Genomic DNA, 18,731 nt, shown 5'->3' on the forward strand with positions numbered 1-18,731 from the left:
TTCTTATTACGATTTACCATTAAGCACTAATCCATCTCAGCTATATTTATGTATTTCACTGTTGGCGAAAAACCGCGTCAACAAATCCCGTTATGGCCAAATGACTAACTTGCATCCTAAGATCGTATCATGTCGAATAGCTCAAACATATCAACCTAGTAATATAATACCACACACATACCACATATATGTCAAATATACCCAAAATGGGCCAAATTATGAAAATTGCCGAATTTTACATAAATGGGTCCACATGCATATTTAACATGCATAACAAGTCATATTACAATATAGCTCACATAATCATTTAATGATACACATAAATATCATATAATCACATAATTCCATAATTTGTTATCATGACCCTTTAATCAAGGCCCCAAGCCTTATTGTCCCTTGGGACGTTACAATTTGTGTGACAAAGGTGACTTGGGGACCATGGACCTATAATTCTAAGCTCCAATAAATCAGATTATTGATTGAACTCATCAATGTAATAAAATTATTTATTAATTCAATTATTACTCCACTATAAATATGGAATTGCGCTCTTATAAAATATAGAATTATATTTATTGAGTTCTAACTAGTAGTCCATTTTACCCTGCTACTTATCTCTTGATTCCTTAAGTACCATTAATTCATAATGAATAGTTAATGTATAAACGAATTATAGATTTTAGCTCAATAACTAAATTCACTCCCAGAGTTAACACTAAAGAGAAAAAATATTCAATCCTTTACGAAACTAAAATTCCACTGTTGTATAACTTGTTACCAGCCATTTGTGTTATTAAATTCCCAACACAAAAATTATTCAGTATCATTATATATAAGATACTTCAACGAGTGAATCAAAGAACCTAATAAACATAAACAGGAGTTATACAACAGTGGATTAAACAGGAGTTGCATGAATTTCTCTCTTCTCAATAATTGTGTCTCCAAAATTTCTATCCTTACTTTCTCTCTCCTTATTTTTCATCATTTTTTTCTTTGAAATGACTTTATCTCATTATTTATTACAAACTTTTATAAAAAATTTCTATTTTTAAATATATTTATTAATTTTTAATTTATGATTTTTTTAAATAAAAATAAAAAATTATTTTTAGAAAATATTAACCAAACATCTGTTGTTTTTTTAAAACTACAAAATTATTTTCTGTTCTCATTTTTTAAGACACAAGTTTGAAAACAAAAAACTACTTAAAAATACGAAACAGGCCCTTAAGTTCTTATGCCTAGGTTATGTGGAGTTATTCTTAATCATGCCTTTCAGTTGTAAATGAGGTGTGTGTACTGTTACAAATATAAGTTAAGGGTATAATGGAAGAACTATATGATAAAGTGCGTAAGTGTGATATAATGTAAATGCATATCAGTTTTTATTTAGTGGAAATTACATTTTATATGGACTTTTAATTGATATTTTAAAAAATATGGCTTTTTTTTCATCTTAACTTTTGTATGGCTTTTTATACTTTTTTATCACTTTTGTGGTTTTTTTTCCCATATTTTTGTTAAGATGTCTTTATTATGCCATATGTTGTTTCTAATGATAATTTTTTAATTCCAGGGGTAGTTAGGTAATTTTATTTTATGTAATTTTTTAAAATTTTAAATAGGTAGTTTTTTTACTTTACCTTTTCCGATCAGTTGTTTCCCCTTTGTTTCCCGAGCGTTATTTCTTTTTTTTTTTCAGTTGGTTGCATGCGGTTTGAGTTTGGTGTTCGGGGTTTGTTGATGAGTATTTTGGTGTGATTGGAGTCGTTTTCGGTCATCGTAGTTGTTGTTTATGAGTTTGGTCGTCTGGATTTTTCAGAAATTTTGGTGAACTGTCTTGATTGTTGTCGGAATGCGCCGATCTCCTCGAACTCCGACGGTTCCTGCCGACAATGCAGGAGCTAACGTTAAGGTATCGTGTTTCTTTCAGTGTTTTGGTTTGGTTGTTAGTTTGATTTTTGTTTTTTTGAGTTGGAATCGAATATTATTTGTATGTTGTTTTCATTGTTTATTTTTTCAATTTTTGAATTTATGTTTATGTTTTTTAAGGGAGGTAATGTTGGTTCTTCATCAACAAGTGTTGATGGCGGTTTACGTTCTTCCCCTCAAGTTAAGGGTTCTTCAAGGATCAAGAGAACTGCTGCTGGGACAAAGAAAGATCGTCAGAGTAGAGTAAAGGTACCTAGTTACTTTGATTTGTTTTTTCCTATGTGTATTTGTATGTTTTTCCTTTTTGCTGCATGTTTCCCTTGAGGGAAATCTTATATGATATTTGTAATTCCCACATATATGATTAATATCATATGCCTTCATCTTTATATTAGATTATGATGAAACTGGCTCTGACTTGCTGTAACTTCAAGTTTAGAGCATGTTTTTATATATATATAAATATCTTAATGTGTGTTTGTGTGTGGTTTTGTCAATTAAATAATGATAAAACTTCCTCATACTCCTTGTCGTATACTACTGATTTCATTCATGTCCAGTTCGACATTTAACAAAGTTCAAAGTAACTAGGTAACTAGAAAAACATACATATAAAACAAAGTTCAAAGTGCATTCTAGAGGTATTGTTTTCTGTTTGTGGTGCTTTGTTTCTTTGATATGGTTTAAGTGTATGATTATCTTTAGTTTTTTTTGTCATGTGTTCTCATGTGGTCCCTAGTTTTTTTCAATTGATTTACTTTTATCATTTGTTGTTATTTTAATGTTTTTAAGTTCCCCTGTTATCTATGTTATGCCCTTACTGTTTCTTTTTTTATTATTATTTTTTGGCTTTTTTAGGTTCCTAGTTAGTTGTTGATGTTTAGTGTTTTTTTTTTTAAAGTTAATAGTTTATATGTGTTTGGCCTTGCTTTTCTTTCTGTGGTTCCTGTTTACTTTTTATGGTTTAATCGTATTATTATGTTTCTTAAGTTTTAGTGTCTTGTAATGTGTTATCATGTGGTCCCTAGTTTCTTTTGTGTTGATTTTATTGTATAATTTTTGTTTAGTTTAATGTTAGCTTTTCATTTTTCTGTATGTTTTCTACTTTTCTTTTTATTTTATTTTTTATATTTTTTTGTTGGATTTTTAGGTACCGAGTTAGTTGTTTACATTTATTGTTTTATAATAGGTACCTAGTTACCTTGTTTGTTTTCCCCCCTTCATATTTATTCATAGTTCTTTATTATGTTTACTGTTATTTTATAATAGGTACCTAGTTACCTTGTTTGTTTTCCCCCCTTCATATTATTCATAGTTTCTTTATTCTGTTTACTGTTATTTTATAATAGGTACCTAGTTACCTTGTTTGTTTTCCCCCCTTCATATTATTCATAGTTTCTTTATTCTGTTTACTGTTATGTTATCAGTGTGTAATTGATTCTCATGTTTGTTTTTAGGATGCGCATTTCAGAATTAAACCTGACAGGCGTTTTGGAAGTAAAGTCCAACAGTGGAATAAGCCGTCTGTTATTAGTGAGATTAAGGCAGTTTTAAGTTCGAAACAAAAAGCAATGTTTCGAAGAACTCCTTTTGGTCACTTTTTGGATATGCCTGATATTACATTTCAGGCACAGTTATTTCATAGTGTTTTGCTTCGGGAGGTTTATCAAAAAAATGAAGAATCCGAGTTTTGGTTTAACTTGGGTGGCACATTAGTTAGGTTCTCAATCAGTGAGTTTGCCCTGATTACTGGTTTGAAATGTGTGGGCAGTGTTGACTTTTGGATGTTCAAAGAGGCTGATTTAGGGCTTAGGAAATCTCTTTTTCCGTTGTACGAAGGTAAACCCAGGAAGGAAGAAAAGCTTAGGAAAGAGGAGGTTGCATGTGCATTCAATGATAAAAACTTGAAGAAGAAAGGTGACGAGGTTGTCGTTAAGTTGGCTATTGTTCATTTGTTAGCCAATTTTTTGTTCGGGACACAAACTGAGACTCGCGTTGACAACTCATTCTTTGCCATGGTTGATTCCAATTTTGCTGAGATGAAGAAGTTTGCTTTTGGGAAAGTGTTGTGGCAAAGAACTAGATGTGTGATGCGGGCAGTTTTGAAAGATAGGAATGCCATGTATGATTGTGTTCCTAGGAAAGCTGATGGATCACTGGATAACTATAGTTATAAGTGCTATGGTTTCCCTATTGCTTTCCTTATATGGATATATGAGACAATTCCCTCTTGTTCTCAAGCTTTGTGTAGACGGGTTAATTGTTTGTTTCCAAGGATTCTGAATTGGACAAGCAGGGGAAGTGTGTCATATCAGTATTTGGTTGATAACGTTCTGTTGGAGGAAGAGGTATTGATATTGTTTTATTTTTTCAATGTTTCTTTTCTTTTTGTCGTTTTCTTTATATTTTTTATTATGTTTGTTTTATAGTTGGGTAACTAGTTACTTTGTCTCATTTATTTTTGTGTTGCCTGTTTTTTTTTAAAAAAAATTGATTCTTGTAGTATGATGTTAATGTCATAATGCCTACTACTGAAGAATTGAGACTGCCTATTCTGAGAGGGTTGTCTTTTGAAAGCAAGTTTTCGCCGACAGATCCACCCGATGACGATGCTACTAGTTCCTCAGATATGCATCAGGATCTTATTGCCATTCAATCAAAATTGGTTGAAGTGCAAGATTCGCAGAAGTCTATATTGATTGCAATTTCTGAATTGAAGGCAGCCTTTGCATCTGATTTTGCTTCTGTTATATCTTTGTTGGATGGTATTAAGGCATCTATGGCAGCTGGTAATCATAATGTTGGTGGAGAGTTTGAAGATCCTATGCATGCTGAGGCTTCTTCGGAGGTAACTGGGTTCTGTTGTGGTGTGTGTTTCCCTTTTATGATGTCTATTTTGGTTCTATTTTGTTTAAAAATTGCTGGTTTTTGTATTTTTTAGGATTTTTTTGATGGTCATTCCTCTGGGGGTTACCAAAATGTTGATATTGGTGAGGAGTTGGGGGCTGATTTGGAGCATTCCGTTCAGATTGCTTCACAATTTTTTTCTACTGTTAAAGTAAGATCTTATTTTCGTTTTTTTTGTTTAAGCAATTGGTTTTTTTCCTCTGTGTTTTCTTGTTTGTAATGTAGTATTGGTTGTATATTTTTATTTCTTTTTTCAGGAGCCAATTAAGGTTGACTCAAGTGTATGCTCAAGTCCTCAAACTCCCACATTTCATGTGTCTAATGCAATATGGAGAGTTATTAATGATTCAGTTGAGAGGCCACTTAAAGAGAGTAGTTCCTTGGAGGATAAAAGTAAGTGGTCAATTGTGAAGTATGATGATGCACAAGCAGTTGATACTGGACTGATTTTGGGAAGGAAAAGGCAAGCGAAGCCAAGCGCTGTTGTAAAATCTCCTTTCTTAACAAAATTTGGATCTTCTGAAGTTGGCGTGAAACAAAAAAGAAAGAGGACGATATTGGATAATATTTGTCCCTTTTCCAATGACCTTGGTGATAATCACACTAAAGAACAACTGTCTGAGTTTGATTCCTGGATTAATCATGGTTTGAAGAAAAGGAACAAGTATGTATAACCATTATTTGTTTTAAAGTTTGTTATATGTGTAATATGTATGATTAATTTGTTAAGCTTTTTATTTTGTTTTTTAATGTATTTTTCAGGTTTAAAAAATATGATGATAATTCTGTGGAGCCACCAATTAATTTCACTTTTGTTCATATTTCTGAGAAGGCTTGGTTTCATAGCCTTTATTTCTCTGGGCAATTCGTTGACTCATCGGTGAGATTCTCGCTTTTTTAATTTATCTGGTTTTTCATGTTGGAGTTCTTTTTTTTTTCTCTTTTTTTTTTTACAAGGTAATAAGTCTGGTGATCTATTTTATGTTATATATTATGATGTTATTGGGTACCCAGTTACCTTACTGTTTGCTTTGTTGTAGTTCATTGGGTAACTGGTTACCCAAATCATAGTAGATTTGTTTCTACCCATATCATTTTATAATCATGTATTTTATTTATTATGCAGCATATTGATGTGATGATGTATTACTTGAGGAGAAAGGTTAAATTGTCTACAGATTTGAAGAGAAGAGTATCTACGACTGACACTTGTTTTGGGCAAAACATAGTGTTTATGTATGAAGATTTTAAGAAAAAAGGTAGTGGCGCATTTAAAATAGATGAGAGATGCGTTGCTTTGAAGATAATGAAGGGGGAATCCATGTTTTGTGCAACTCATTGGAATTTGCTTGATGATGTTGTCATGCCTGTTAATGTGAATGGTCTTATGCACTGGATTTTGTTGCACTTTAATGTACAGCAGAGATCTCTTACGGTGTATGATTCAATGTCTGGTGCAAAGCATGAAAATCAGACTTTACCTGTCGTTGAGGCATTTGCTGTTTTGATTCCTCTTCTTCTGGAGATGATTGATTTCTATGTTCGTAAAGATATTCATCTTGATGTTAGCCCGTATGATGTGGTAGAGAATGAGGCTTTGAAGTTGAGCATTGCTAAAGGCATTCCTCAACAGACTAATTGGTTAGTTTGTTTATTTGATTTTAGTTTTTTTTTTCTTTTGTGTTCTGTTTTGTTTATATGTTCTTAGTTGTTTTTTTTTTCTTTTTCTTTTTTCTATTATGCAGTGATTGTGGTGTGTTCTGTACTTATTTTGCTGAGCAAATAATTCTTGGGAAGGAGAATGAGATGCCTAAAAATATTGATGTTCGCCTCCTTCGTAAAGACATTGCTGTCAGCTTGTACTATCATGGAAAGAACAAAGAACTTGAGGGATACTTAACTAGCGATGAGTTCACTGAGAAGCTTCTGGAGAGGAGACAGAAAAGAATGAAAATTGCTGCATAGGCTTTTAGTGATATTATATTTCTTTTGGTTTTTTAATCTTTTCTACAACTGTAATTAAATGGTGAATCAATTTCTAGTTTAACAGTTAGCTTTTATAATTTTCTTCTTATGTAAAACATTGGGATTCTTAAGGTCATTTTATATATACATATTAGTATATCGTTTTGTTAATTCTTTTGCTGTTAGCTTTTTGGAAGAATAATTTAGAGGGTAACCAGGTACCCAGGTTGTTTATTTTCTAACATACCAAGGGTAACTGGTTACTTAATTGTTTTCTTTTTAATTTTTTCCCCATTGGTTTGTTGTTTGTTAATTACATTTATTAATATATATTTTAGATAACCCTTTAAATCAGGTAGCTAGTTTTCTGTTTGTTTTTGTATTTTTTTCCACTGTTTTATGGAATAACTTGAGGGAAACTAATTCCTAGTTGGTTTGTTTAACTAATTTTAATGGTGATATTGGAGGGTAACTAGGTACTCAGGCTGTTTGTTTCATAATATACCGAGGGTAACTGGTTACTTAAGTGTTTTTTTTTTTTTCCCCTAAGCTTGTCTTTTTTAATAGTTATGCAACTAGTTTATTATATTAATATTAAAGTAACTTTAATATTATATATAGACGAGTTTGTGATAGAAGAAAGTAAAGGGTTTAATTCTTTTTTTCTTTTTTTTTGGCTTTGAGATTGTTATAGTGGGGTAATTTACCTTGTATTGAAACTTCAGGGTAACCAGTTACCTATATCGTTGTTTTTGTTGTTAGTGATTGTAGCATTGAAAAATAGAAGCAAACAAATCCAAGAAATTATTTTGAAAGGATTTTATAAGTTTGCATAACCAATCAATGTGTTTTATTTTGAAACAATCTTATTAAAATTCTGAATGATACTTGATGAATATGAAAGTATCTCTTTCAATGAGGAAAGCTATGAAAGGTTTGTTTTTCTGTAGAATGTGAATCTATGTCTTTGGCTTTTTCTGTTTATTTGGCTTCTGAAATGGAGGATTCCTGCAAGTCTTCCTGTTATGTCCTGGTTGTGCACATTTCCCACAGGTGATTATTACGTTATTTTCCCCTCTTGATCTTATTCGTTTCTTTCTTGGTCTTCCTGCAGGGATTGTTGAATTTGGAGGCAGCACTAGTATGTCCAAGTGTTGTGGGAGATTCCATTCATCTTTATGGGGCAAAGGATGAACATTTTCTTGATACAATGCTTTCAACGTTTCTGTTCTGTAGAATTTTGCACAATAATCATAGACACTCAAGTTTCTTTTTGCAATGACAGCTACTGCATGGCCACAAGGTATTTCATCTTCTTGGAACCTATTGCAAGTGCATGTTCTATTATGTATATTTACTGTGAAATTTATCCCCTTTTGATCACGAACTTGGTATTCTATTGTGTTGAAAGGCAAGACCTAAAAATAGTTTGTCATGAATTAGAATCAGATAATAAACATTTTAAGTAGACTTAAGATTTAAAGTAACTAGTTATGCTTCTGTGTAAAAAAATTTTCATGTTCTTATGGAAGGTAACTGGTTACCATCAATTGACAGTATAAGGATTTGTAAGAATATGTTTAGTTGCATACCTCATACTTCATTTTTGAAACAATGTCATGTCTCAATTCATTTTCTGTTGCTGTAGAGACTTTTGTGAATGTTCCATTTGCATTATTTGAGTTGTTCCAAACCCACTTTTGAACCAAACTTCTAAGGCATTCAACCAATATATCAATGGGGAGATTTCTTGCAGCTTTTAGTGCAGCGTTGAGTGATTCTGCGATGTTGGATGTCATCATGGTGTATCTTTTTGTTGGCGAGTATGATCTTGCCCAAGTTTCATACTTGGCTTTTTCTAAATAGGGCCTAATGCGTCTATCAATTCTATCAAGGCCTTTCATGTAGTTTTCACATTCTGTCTGTGTGTATGCTTTTGCTGCTGCAATGAATTTCATTTGTAGTTCTTCTCCATGGCTCCCATACTTGCCTTTCAAATTATTGAGTAAGTGAAACATGCAAGCTCCATGGAAAGCATTTGGGTACACCATATGTACTGCATTGTCTATGCTCTTATGTCTGTCAGAAACTATAGCCAATCCTGTGTAGTACACATATTTTAATATAAAAAAACAAAAACCAAGTATTTTTCAATTTTTTTTTTTATTATTATTTTAGTGAAGGTAACCAGTTACTTTGGTCATATTCTAAAAGAAATAGCATGTATTTGTGTATTTTGTTTTGGTAAAATGTTCCTGTTTGTTTGTAAACAAGAATATATCGTTGAAGCTATCATACCTTCGGGTTCTCCATAGGTTTCTCGCAGTTTGGAGAAGAACCATAGCCATGAGTTATCATTTTCGGAGTCTGCTATTCCAAAAGCCAACACGAAAATGTTGTTGTTTGAATCTAACGTTGATGCTGAAAACAGGGTACCACCATGTGCATTTTTCAAAAAAGTTCCATCAACAACAATTATAGGCCTCAAGTATCTCCAACCCTTGATTGAGTTAGAGAAAGCTATGTATAGGTATTTGAATCTATCTTCCTTGTCTGTGAGTAGGTGTGTTATTGTTCCTGGATTTGCTTTTTTCAACATGTAAAGATATATTGGCAACTTCTGATATGAATCATCGGGGTTCCCTCTTACTAGACGCAAAGCTTTCTCTCTTGATCTCCATGCTTTTGTGTATCCCATAGTTACTCCAAAGTCATCATTCATATCATTCATGATGTCATTTGGAGTGTAATTTCTTTTGATTGACTTGTACTTATTCTTTATTAATTCCCCAACTACGATGCTTTTTGCTTGCCTATGGTCTTCCAAAACAATTTCAACAGAGCAAGTGTGATTTGGATTGCATTTCCGTACCTTGAATAAATGTTGATTTCTGTACTTAGATGCTCTCACCAACCAGTTGCATTTTTCATCTGCGCAAGTAACTAGGTACTCTCTAGGTTCTGATCTTTTTGTTTTGAACTGGAAGTTATGCAGCATTGCATAGTAGCTAAGGGCTGATTTGACTGTGTTCTTATCCTTGTAAATTTGTCCTTGCTCTATTGTGTTCACTCTGTAATCAGATATTACTAGTTGGATTTCATCCAACTTCTTTTTTCTTTTTGTATTGTCCTCAATTATGAAATCAGCTACTTCTTCAGCAAAATGGGGTATGTATGACACATTTATGCCCTCATTTGTTGTGCTTGACATTCCTTCTTCAAGTAACATTTGTTCATTGATGGAAGCTTGATTTGCTTGCATTAATAATGTCCCCACCTCCATTTCTTCTGCTGTAGCTTTCTGATTTGCTAGTAGAAGAAGGTCATTTTCATTGTTTGATTCTTGAATTATAGTGACACACAATGGTAAGTCTGTTATTTTAGTAGCAACTTTTTTCTTTATTTCCAGGAAGAACAACACTGAATTGTCTGTTACAACCTTCATTGGTGGTGTTCCTTTTTCTACTTGATAAGAAACTTCAATAGTTGCTGTTTTTTCCTTTATCTCCTTTTTTATCAGATTCACCAAGTTGTCAAGAGAACAATTTGGTGGTATTAATATCCCAGACATTGTGTATCCTTGGTACTCGTTGTTTTCATTCCAATTGCCTCCATATTGAACCAAAGAAGTAATATTGTCCATATCTGTAAAATTTGGCAATTTTTTAAGCAGTTAGTTGGTTCTAAATGGGCTAGGTAACTGGTTAACTTAATATTTAATCACATATTATCCTGAAGCATTTAGCTTTTGTAGGGTAACTGGTCACACTTAGTTTTATATATTTTATGTTTTTCAAATTAGTTATATATATTGATTGTTGTTGCAGGGTAACTTGTTACACTTAGTTTTACACATTGTTTGTTTTTTTTTTTTTGCAGGGTAACTGGTTACCTTAATAATGAATCATATATTGCTTATTTTTACCCTTAGTTTTATATAGTTGTAATTTCCTCTTAGTTTTATTTATTTTCTGTTTTTCAGGGTAACTGGTTACCCTATTGTTACTGATTGTTTTTGTAGTAAATCTTCCCAGATACATCAAATAATTTTTCAGAGTTCTTGTCTTGCCTATTTTTTTTTTTTGGTTAATGAATGTAGAAAAACCAGTGGGAAGGTAACTGGTTCCCTTAATCTGTAATTGCATACCGTACTGAAACATTTGAGTTGAATTTATTGCATGTTATTCCAAGTAACTGGTTGTCGTAATGTTTCTGAATGTTTCTTGTTTTTTTTCTGGTTAATCAATGTATACAAACCAGTCTTCGATATTTTTTTTCTATTTTTTAGTTTATAAATTGTTTTTGTTTCCAGCAAGCACATTTGATCATGATCATTTTTATTATAATCAAGATAATAGTTGCAAATAATATAGTAGATTGAACATAATTTGCAAAAAAAAAAAAAAAAAAAATGACAACAGAACAGAGTTGACAGAGGAAATGGTTTCGTGTAGTGGATATGCAGGACGCCGGAATCTTCAAAGATTGCAGCTGGTTTGATTGGAAGAATGTTGGAATTTTTTTGATTTCTGCAGAAAGGGACCATTTGTTTAGTGATCGGATTTTTCTTGCATTTTTTTGTCAGAAGATGGGGTCAAACCTTTGCTAGAGTTGGTCGATTGGTGTGGTGATCGCCGGTGATCGCCGGAGATACTACTCGTTGCCGGAGAAGGAAGCTATCACCAGAGAATTGCTTGCCGGAGATGGAAGAAATAGTAACGTGTTTTTTTGATCATGTTTCACGCATGAGCAAATGAGCAGAGGAGAGGAGGATTGAATAAAAATGAGCAGGGTAATTACATGTGTACCCCTGATTTGTGCTGATGTGTTGTTGTTTAAATTTCAATTATGGCATATACTTATTTTTCCCATATTCTAAGTTTTCCTTGTATAAAATCTTCCATACATATTATAAAAAGATTTATTCCCATATTTTTGCACAATTATGGTTAAAAAGCCATATTTATGAAAATTTCCCTTTTATTTACCAATCGGAAAATTAGTGCCTTCTGACTATATTGTACAGTCATTCTTATTTGGCCACCCAATAAAATCAAATAATATTTAATTGGATTAATTGAATTTTTTTAACTAATTTGTTATTTTCTTAATTTTTTTTCCAGCACAGCTTACATATAGTAGTTTTAGAAGGACATCAAATTAGGATACAATAATTGAACAAGGTCATCAATGAAAATTTGGTCTCCTCTGCCAGGTCAACCAATTAAAAACCTCAAATGCGTATCAACTATCTATATATGTTCTCTTTCATTAACCCAACACCATCAAATTAATTCTTAATGCAACAAAGAAAATAATTTCTATTGAAGTTCAGGTTAGAACCCTTCCCAAAGGCTCAACCTACATATGCATATAGAAAAAACTAGTCATTAACATAAAATAAAGTGGCCAAATAATAATGATTGGTAATACATATGGCATGATGACATAAATCATTCTTCTAAATAAATAAAACCTAATTTAACAACACTTGGAGGAGCCATTTCATGATTTATTCATAAGTAACTTCTAATATATATTGGAAATATTAAGTAATGAAACAATTAATTTGTAACCTTCTTCGAGAACATAATGTCCATGATTATGGCCTTCAAAATAAGAAAGTCAGGTCGCCATACACAGTTAACCTAAATTTTATTTATTTTTATTTAAATCGTACCAAATATATTATATGGCCAAATCAGATTCATTATGTATATATATAGACTCAATCATTTGTATTACAACTTCTACCCATTTTAATACCAAAATTTAAACTTGGAAATTTCAAGATGACTATGTAGCCCATACTGAGACCTATCAATCCCTATATTGTACAATTTCGTGAAAAAAACCTTGAATAATGCTGACATGCATTGCCCAACACTCTTCTACCTTTCCAGCAGAGGTTGCTACATTTATCACTTACACCAATCACCTATTACCACGTCCACTCGTTTATCCAATACGTTTACATAACCCATCCTAACCACCAGTTCATTGCATATCCTAAAACACTTTGGAAACCATTTTCTCCCCCACTTGGACCCCTCAACTCAAACTCTTTCTTCCATTTTCCACCTTTGTACTATGGCCATGTCCTCGGATGACTCCATAGACTCATGTAATAGGGAGTTTCAAAACACAACCCTTGATTATTCACCATTAGACATAGGAGAGCTTGAGGGTTTTAGGCGACCTTGTGTTTGAGTCGCACCTGAAGACCCTGTCAAATACATCAATGGATTAATAAGCCAACTTGATGAGGCAAACTATGAGATCGGCCACCTTAAAGTGCAAAACCGACGAACGGATGAAGAAGTAGAACAACTTCACAAAACCAAGGCAGAGATCATAACCACCTTGAAAGAAACTCAAACACATAGGGATGATTTGGCTGCTCAATTACAAGCAAAAGGGGAGGAACTCCAAGCCTTATTCGAACGTTTACAACAAGGATTGGCCGACTTGAAGATAGAGGCTATGCACACATACAACGAATAACTGGACATGCGTATTGGCCAGATTTTAACGCATCATCCCAACGGAGAAGATTCGACTTTCACCACTCATTGAACACCCCTTTGTGGTCTGATCACATATGATTTCCATGCAAGTTCACTACGTTAAACTTTCACAATGTATAATCATTTTATTATTAACATCTTTACCCTGTCAAATACTCGTTAATATTCCGTGCTTCAAATATTATTATCGTTATGTGCCACTTCACTTCTTTAAGACCTTGATATGTTTCATGGTAGTTTTTCTTCAACTTTCAAGTGACCTTGCTCAATTTTTTTAATGTTTTATAATACTTAAAAATATACTTAGTTAATTTCTTTCACTGACAAATAAACCATGAAAATTAATAACAATTTGGCAATACAAATTCTTCTCCTATTAACACATTAGGAAGCCCTTGAAAACTATATGAGTTGTTTGATCAAGTAATGACCATCCCCAATTAAGCAAGGACGAACGATGACAATTAACACACTTCTATAGTAGAACAAAAAGTCATATGAACAAGGCAGAGAAAGATATTCCACTGCTGATGTCAATGCCTGCAGGGTAGCTAATGTCGCCAACTGCACTGCTTGTCAATTGAGTGCTTCCTATGCAGGGGAAAATAGCATGAGAGGAAAACAAAAAATGAACATCAACTTTGCTTATATTTTGGTTCCGAAAAAATAGAAGCTGAAATCAGTTATTCTGAAATCAGTTATTCTTTCAATAATATCATAATGATGCAACAGATTGGCTCCCTTTCCAACAAAATTGCCTCATAGAAGCAGAGTCAAAATTGCCCCAATTAATCTTTCAGGTTTATTCTGCATTATACGAACACAATACCAAGCTTTGGTACAATGTCTTTGCACTTCTAAATATTAGAGTTTGAACAAATGACTTCTATACTTCTCGATCGATGATGATCATAAGAGTGGTGTCTATTCCCCATAACCATCTTTCATTTTCCCTTAAACAATTCATTTACAAATGTAATTTTATGTGTTCACAATAGGAGGAATGAAATAGAGAAGACCTCTCATTTTATCTTCCTCAATTTAACAAAAAATATTCTTAATTCTCATTTCACTTTCCTTCCACCAAACAGGGAACAATCAAGAATTATGCTACATTCCTGGACATGTTTGCATAATTTAGAACTCAAACAAGCTGATTCAAATGTACCCTCGCAACTTCTCCCTATCTTTGTTGTTAACATAGATGATTACAAAATAAAAAAGAAAACTTAAGTAAAATTCAACACTAAAATACTACCTCAAACATATTATCTATATGTCTGAAGACTGTAAACTTTTCCTAATAATTCTTCTTTGTTTCTTATACTTATTTACCCTAAGCCAATATTTTTGACGCCTTTTTTTACTTGAAAATTTTAAAGAACCTAGCAATTTTTCCGGAGATCGGCACCACTCCATTTCACACACACTAGAAGATTCTTTTCCTAATACATTCTCATAGTGACATTTTGCATTTTAAATCACAGTACATATTCGGAGATTATTATGTCCAACCAACAACTCTAATGCAATCGCAAGTCGTTCCTCATGTGGATCAGCCTAGTGCATTAACAAAACAAAAAAATCAACACTGAAACATAAACCCAATAAATGAATCAATAAAATTAAGTAAACAATATGAACATAATATTATCAACTATGAAACACACCTTCCCACACAAACTATTTTCTTCAGCAATACATTTCATGTACTTTATAATGCAAACACCACAGCCATAGTATCTCCTCTGATGGGGTAAACAAGGTCCAGGAATTATCGGCAATTTGGAAAACTTCCATCCAGGACAAAAATTAAGCGCAATTTCCATTGAAAACAAATCATCCAACCATCCTAACTAATCAATGTATTTAATTTAAACAAAAAAATTTGATCACTAATTAAAAAAAATTAGTCAATAAATTAAACAGATGAAAAACATAATTAGCAACATAATCAACTACAATTATTTTCGTTTTTAGAAACATTACCACGACAATCAATAATTTCTGCTTCTGCATATGTACTGAAAGAACTTCAAACAAGTCCCATATAGTCGCAAATTTTTTCTTCAAATCAATTACAACTAATATCCAGTGATTATTCACCAAGTAAATTACCGGGACAGCTACCTACATAAGTTCCAAATATCAAAATTATTTGAAACATCTAAATAATACACATATCACAAACTGTATTTCGTTTTCTTTCAATAAACATTTCAAATAAATCATTAAAATAAAAACATACTATACCCATTCAATCCGTAAAATCAACTCTTTCCATGAACTATCTTCTTCGCTTTCAGACCTCTTACCAAAATGACCAAATAAAGATTTCGGCAAACACTAATATCCATAAGCAGTTACTCAATCAAAAAACTTGTTACTTTCACAATTAAAATCTAACAAATAATTTTTTTTTAACAAAATACCTGACCAGGATAGAAACTAGGGAGAAACAAAGTTCAACCAAATCTCCGCAACTTTAAATTTTCCATGGTAACAAATGATAACAAACAAGAATACGCATCAACGATCTACAAAAAATTTAATAATGACCAAATTAATAATACAAACACATTTCATCAATTATATACATTAGAGAATCATAAAAAAAAAAATGTACATAAAACCTTTCTATCAACATGATATTCTGGCCTTAGAAAACTGCAAGACATACATAACCTCAAATAAATTATATCCACAAAAAATACGAAATAACCATAACAGATAATTAATAAGTTAACCAAATAGAAAGCATATTTAACTAAACTTCCAAACGAAATTCATAATCTTAAAATAAAAAATAAAAAATTTCGCAAATTATAAGATTAAAAGAAAATACAACTGAAATTAACAAAATCAAACCTCTTCAACAACTCAACACCCAACAAATTTGACAAGAAAAAACATCAACTATGCCTTCATCTTTTTCCCCTGGCTTAGATCTAAACGACAACCTCTACCACTCCAACAAATTCGCCATATAAAAATAACTCCACAACGAACTAATTTCTAAATCAAAACCATCCACTTTTACGTAACCAAAAGAACTTTCTTTAAAATGCAGTAAACATAATCAGTAATTTCCACCCACTCAATAGTCTTCCCATGATCTTATTTTTATAAATCACTGTAAAACCCATACAAACGACACCTTACTTTACCAAAATGGATATATATACTATTATTTAAACTATTCTTTATTTTAAAAGTAAAAAGTACACAACTTTTAAAACTTCAACCGGTAGCCAATTTTCATTTATATATTATCCCTCCACACCTCACAACCATTGAATACCAAAAAGAGTCTTCAAACTAGATCCAACGACAGAAAAAATCCTGACGTGTTAAATCCCACAAATTGAGGTGAGGGATTGAATCAATCGCCAATTATTTATATAAAAAAAATTGGCAAAAATACGTGAATAGTAGATTTATTGAAGTTCTGTAACTCCTTAGGTACCTATGAGACTTACATTTTTATTAACTTTTACATTTAAATTTTTTGTTTTACATAGGCAGTTAATTGCACCAAAATCTACCACATAGATACTTTTGTCGTCAATTTTTTTACAAAGATAGCCTAGTGCAACAAATCCACTACTGAAGTACTTTTTGTCGGGGTAGTTTTGTTAGATTAGCTTATACATGATCTTTATTTATTTTCATGTATATCTAATATTAAAAAAATTAATACGAGATAGCCTAAAACATGTTTCTAAAATTGAATTCAAAGAGAAACAAAAAATATAATACTTATAGTATACGCAGCAGAATTAAAGAGTCATTCCTTCAGTTTCTCTAACTCTTGTATCCTCTCTGTCGCAGAGTATTATCAAGAAATTGAACCGATCTTCTATTTTCTTCACAATCTTCCAATGTATCCTTAGAACCACCTAGACTAGTGTGGGAAATTCTCAACACATGAGATAGATATAGAGAGAAGAAGAGAAAATAACAAAGAGGCTTAGAAAATGACTTGTGTTTAGAGAGAATCTAAAACTATCAGAAAATTTGACTTGTGACTTATGTTTTGACTTCTCTCTAAGCACTCCTTTTATAGACTCAATTAGGCCATTTAATTTAATAAAAAAATCAATAAAATAATAGCAATTTTAAATCCCTAGGTCGAAATTACCATGGGCTATAGCCCTGTGAAATTTCCCATTTGATTATAAGCCCATTGGACTTAAAATCAAGACCTGTATTATTTTCTATTGATTTAATTAATTAAATAATTATTTAAATCCTTAATCAAATTAATTATTTATAATTTGAACCTTGATTTTACTTATTTATTAATTTAGATACCAATTTATCTTAATTAATAAATCTGCCATAATTTCTCTTTTCTTCTCAAAATTACACAATTTTGTGAAACTATCCAAAATTGACCTGGTAAACTTTGATAATTCTAATTGATGATTAAATTAATTAATTGAGACTATCTAGATGATTTTATCCAAGGTACAATGGGGACCATGGACCTATGAAATCAAGCTCCAATAAGTTATCATAAATTTAACAAATAAATTTACTAACTTATTAATTCCTCGTGACTCCACTATAGACTCGGAATTACACTCTTGAATTCATAGAACGCTCTATAACAAATATAGATACACTATTAATTATCCATTGTTACAACCATAATTGTCACTCAATCCTCTATAGACGGTCTACAATGAGATAGGTCTAAAATACCGTTTTACCCCTCATTTTATTTTATCCTTAAAACACTTAGTTCCTTGTAAATGATATTTCAGTAAACTAATTTAATTACTGAAATGAGATTTCTATCATTTAACACATTGATCCAAACTAAAAGGAAACCATCGTTTCACTTCTTCATCAGAAGCTATAGATGTTCATATATATATATATATATATGATTAACACTCCCACTCAATTATACTACCGAGTTCCCAAGATGTAAGTATGGGCTAGTCCGTAGGGTAAGCTGGTAACGAACAAGTCAAAGAACTCAAATAATACAATCAGTTAGAATACTAACCACTTAGAATTGAGATTGAATTGACCTATGGTCAACTATATGATATGACTAGAATAGATAATAACAGTATGTTACTTATCTTATCAACTATTAATATCGGTCATGTCCGATGTAACAAATACATCCGATCTTATCTACTTTGCTAATGTTCTGGAAAGAACATAACACTGTAATGTGTAAGTAGATCATATCGTAGATTGGCAAGTCAGTGTAAATCCTGTGCACTGACTAATCTTAGGACTAACTTATTTTGAACATATAATCATATTTATATTCCACTGTGATGACGTCACTATAAATAAGATTAGTTATATGCTCGGGATTTTAATAGAAGTTTATATTAAACAAATAATCATGAAAATAAAACATGTGAGCAAAGT

General features: G+C 31.9%; 1 protein-coding gene and 1 long non-coding RNA gene across 6 annotated transcripts; both read right to left on the reverse strand.

Moving 5' to 3' along the window:
• Positions 1-7,746: 7,746 nt before the first annotated feature.
• Positions 7,747-10,854, reverse strand: LOC133782195 (uncharacterized). Its single transcript, XM_062221410.1, has 3 exons — positions 9,106-10,854; positions 8,400-8,908; positions 7,747-8,225 (listed from the first exon to the last, which is right to left on the reverse strand). The coding sequence occupies exons 1-3, from the start codon at positions 10,448-10,450 to the stop codon at positions 7,767-7,769; spliced, it is 2,313 nt and encodes a 770-aa protein (XP_062077394.1). The 5' UTR covers positions 10,451-10,854; the 3' UTR covers positions 7,747-7,766.
• Positions 10,855-13,655: 2,801 nt separating this feature from the next.
• Positions 13,656-16,570, reverse strand: LOC133782196 (uncharacterized). 5 transcript variants are annotated; one of them, XR_009870377.1, is made up of 6 exons: positions 16,203-16,568; positions 15,968-16,001; positions 15,767-15,871; positions 15,588-15,680; positions 15,005-15,464; positions 14,492-14,894 (listed from the first exon to the last, which is right to left on the reverse strand). It is a non-coding gene; the product is annotated as an uncharacterized LOC133782196 (long non-coding RNA). The 5 variants fall into 5 exon arrangements; XR_009870378.1 differs by having other exon boundaries at positions 15,767-16,001; positions 16,203-16,569; XR_009870376.1 differs by having other exon boundaries at positions 15,005-15,190; positions 15,324-15,464; positions 15,767-16,562.
• Positions 16,571-18,731: the final 2,161 nt, after the last annotated feature.

The sequence above is a fragment of the Humulus lupulus genome, chromosome 6, assembly GCF_963169125.1.
Source record: "Humulus lupulus chromosome 6, drHumLupu1.1, whole genome shotgun sequence".
NCBI lineage: Eukaryota > Viridiplantae > Streptophyta > Magnoliopsida > Rosales > Cannabaceae > Humulus > Humulus lupulus.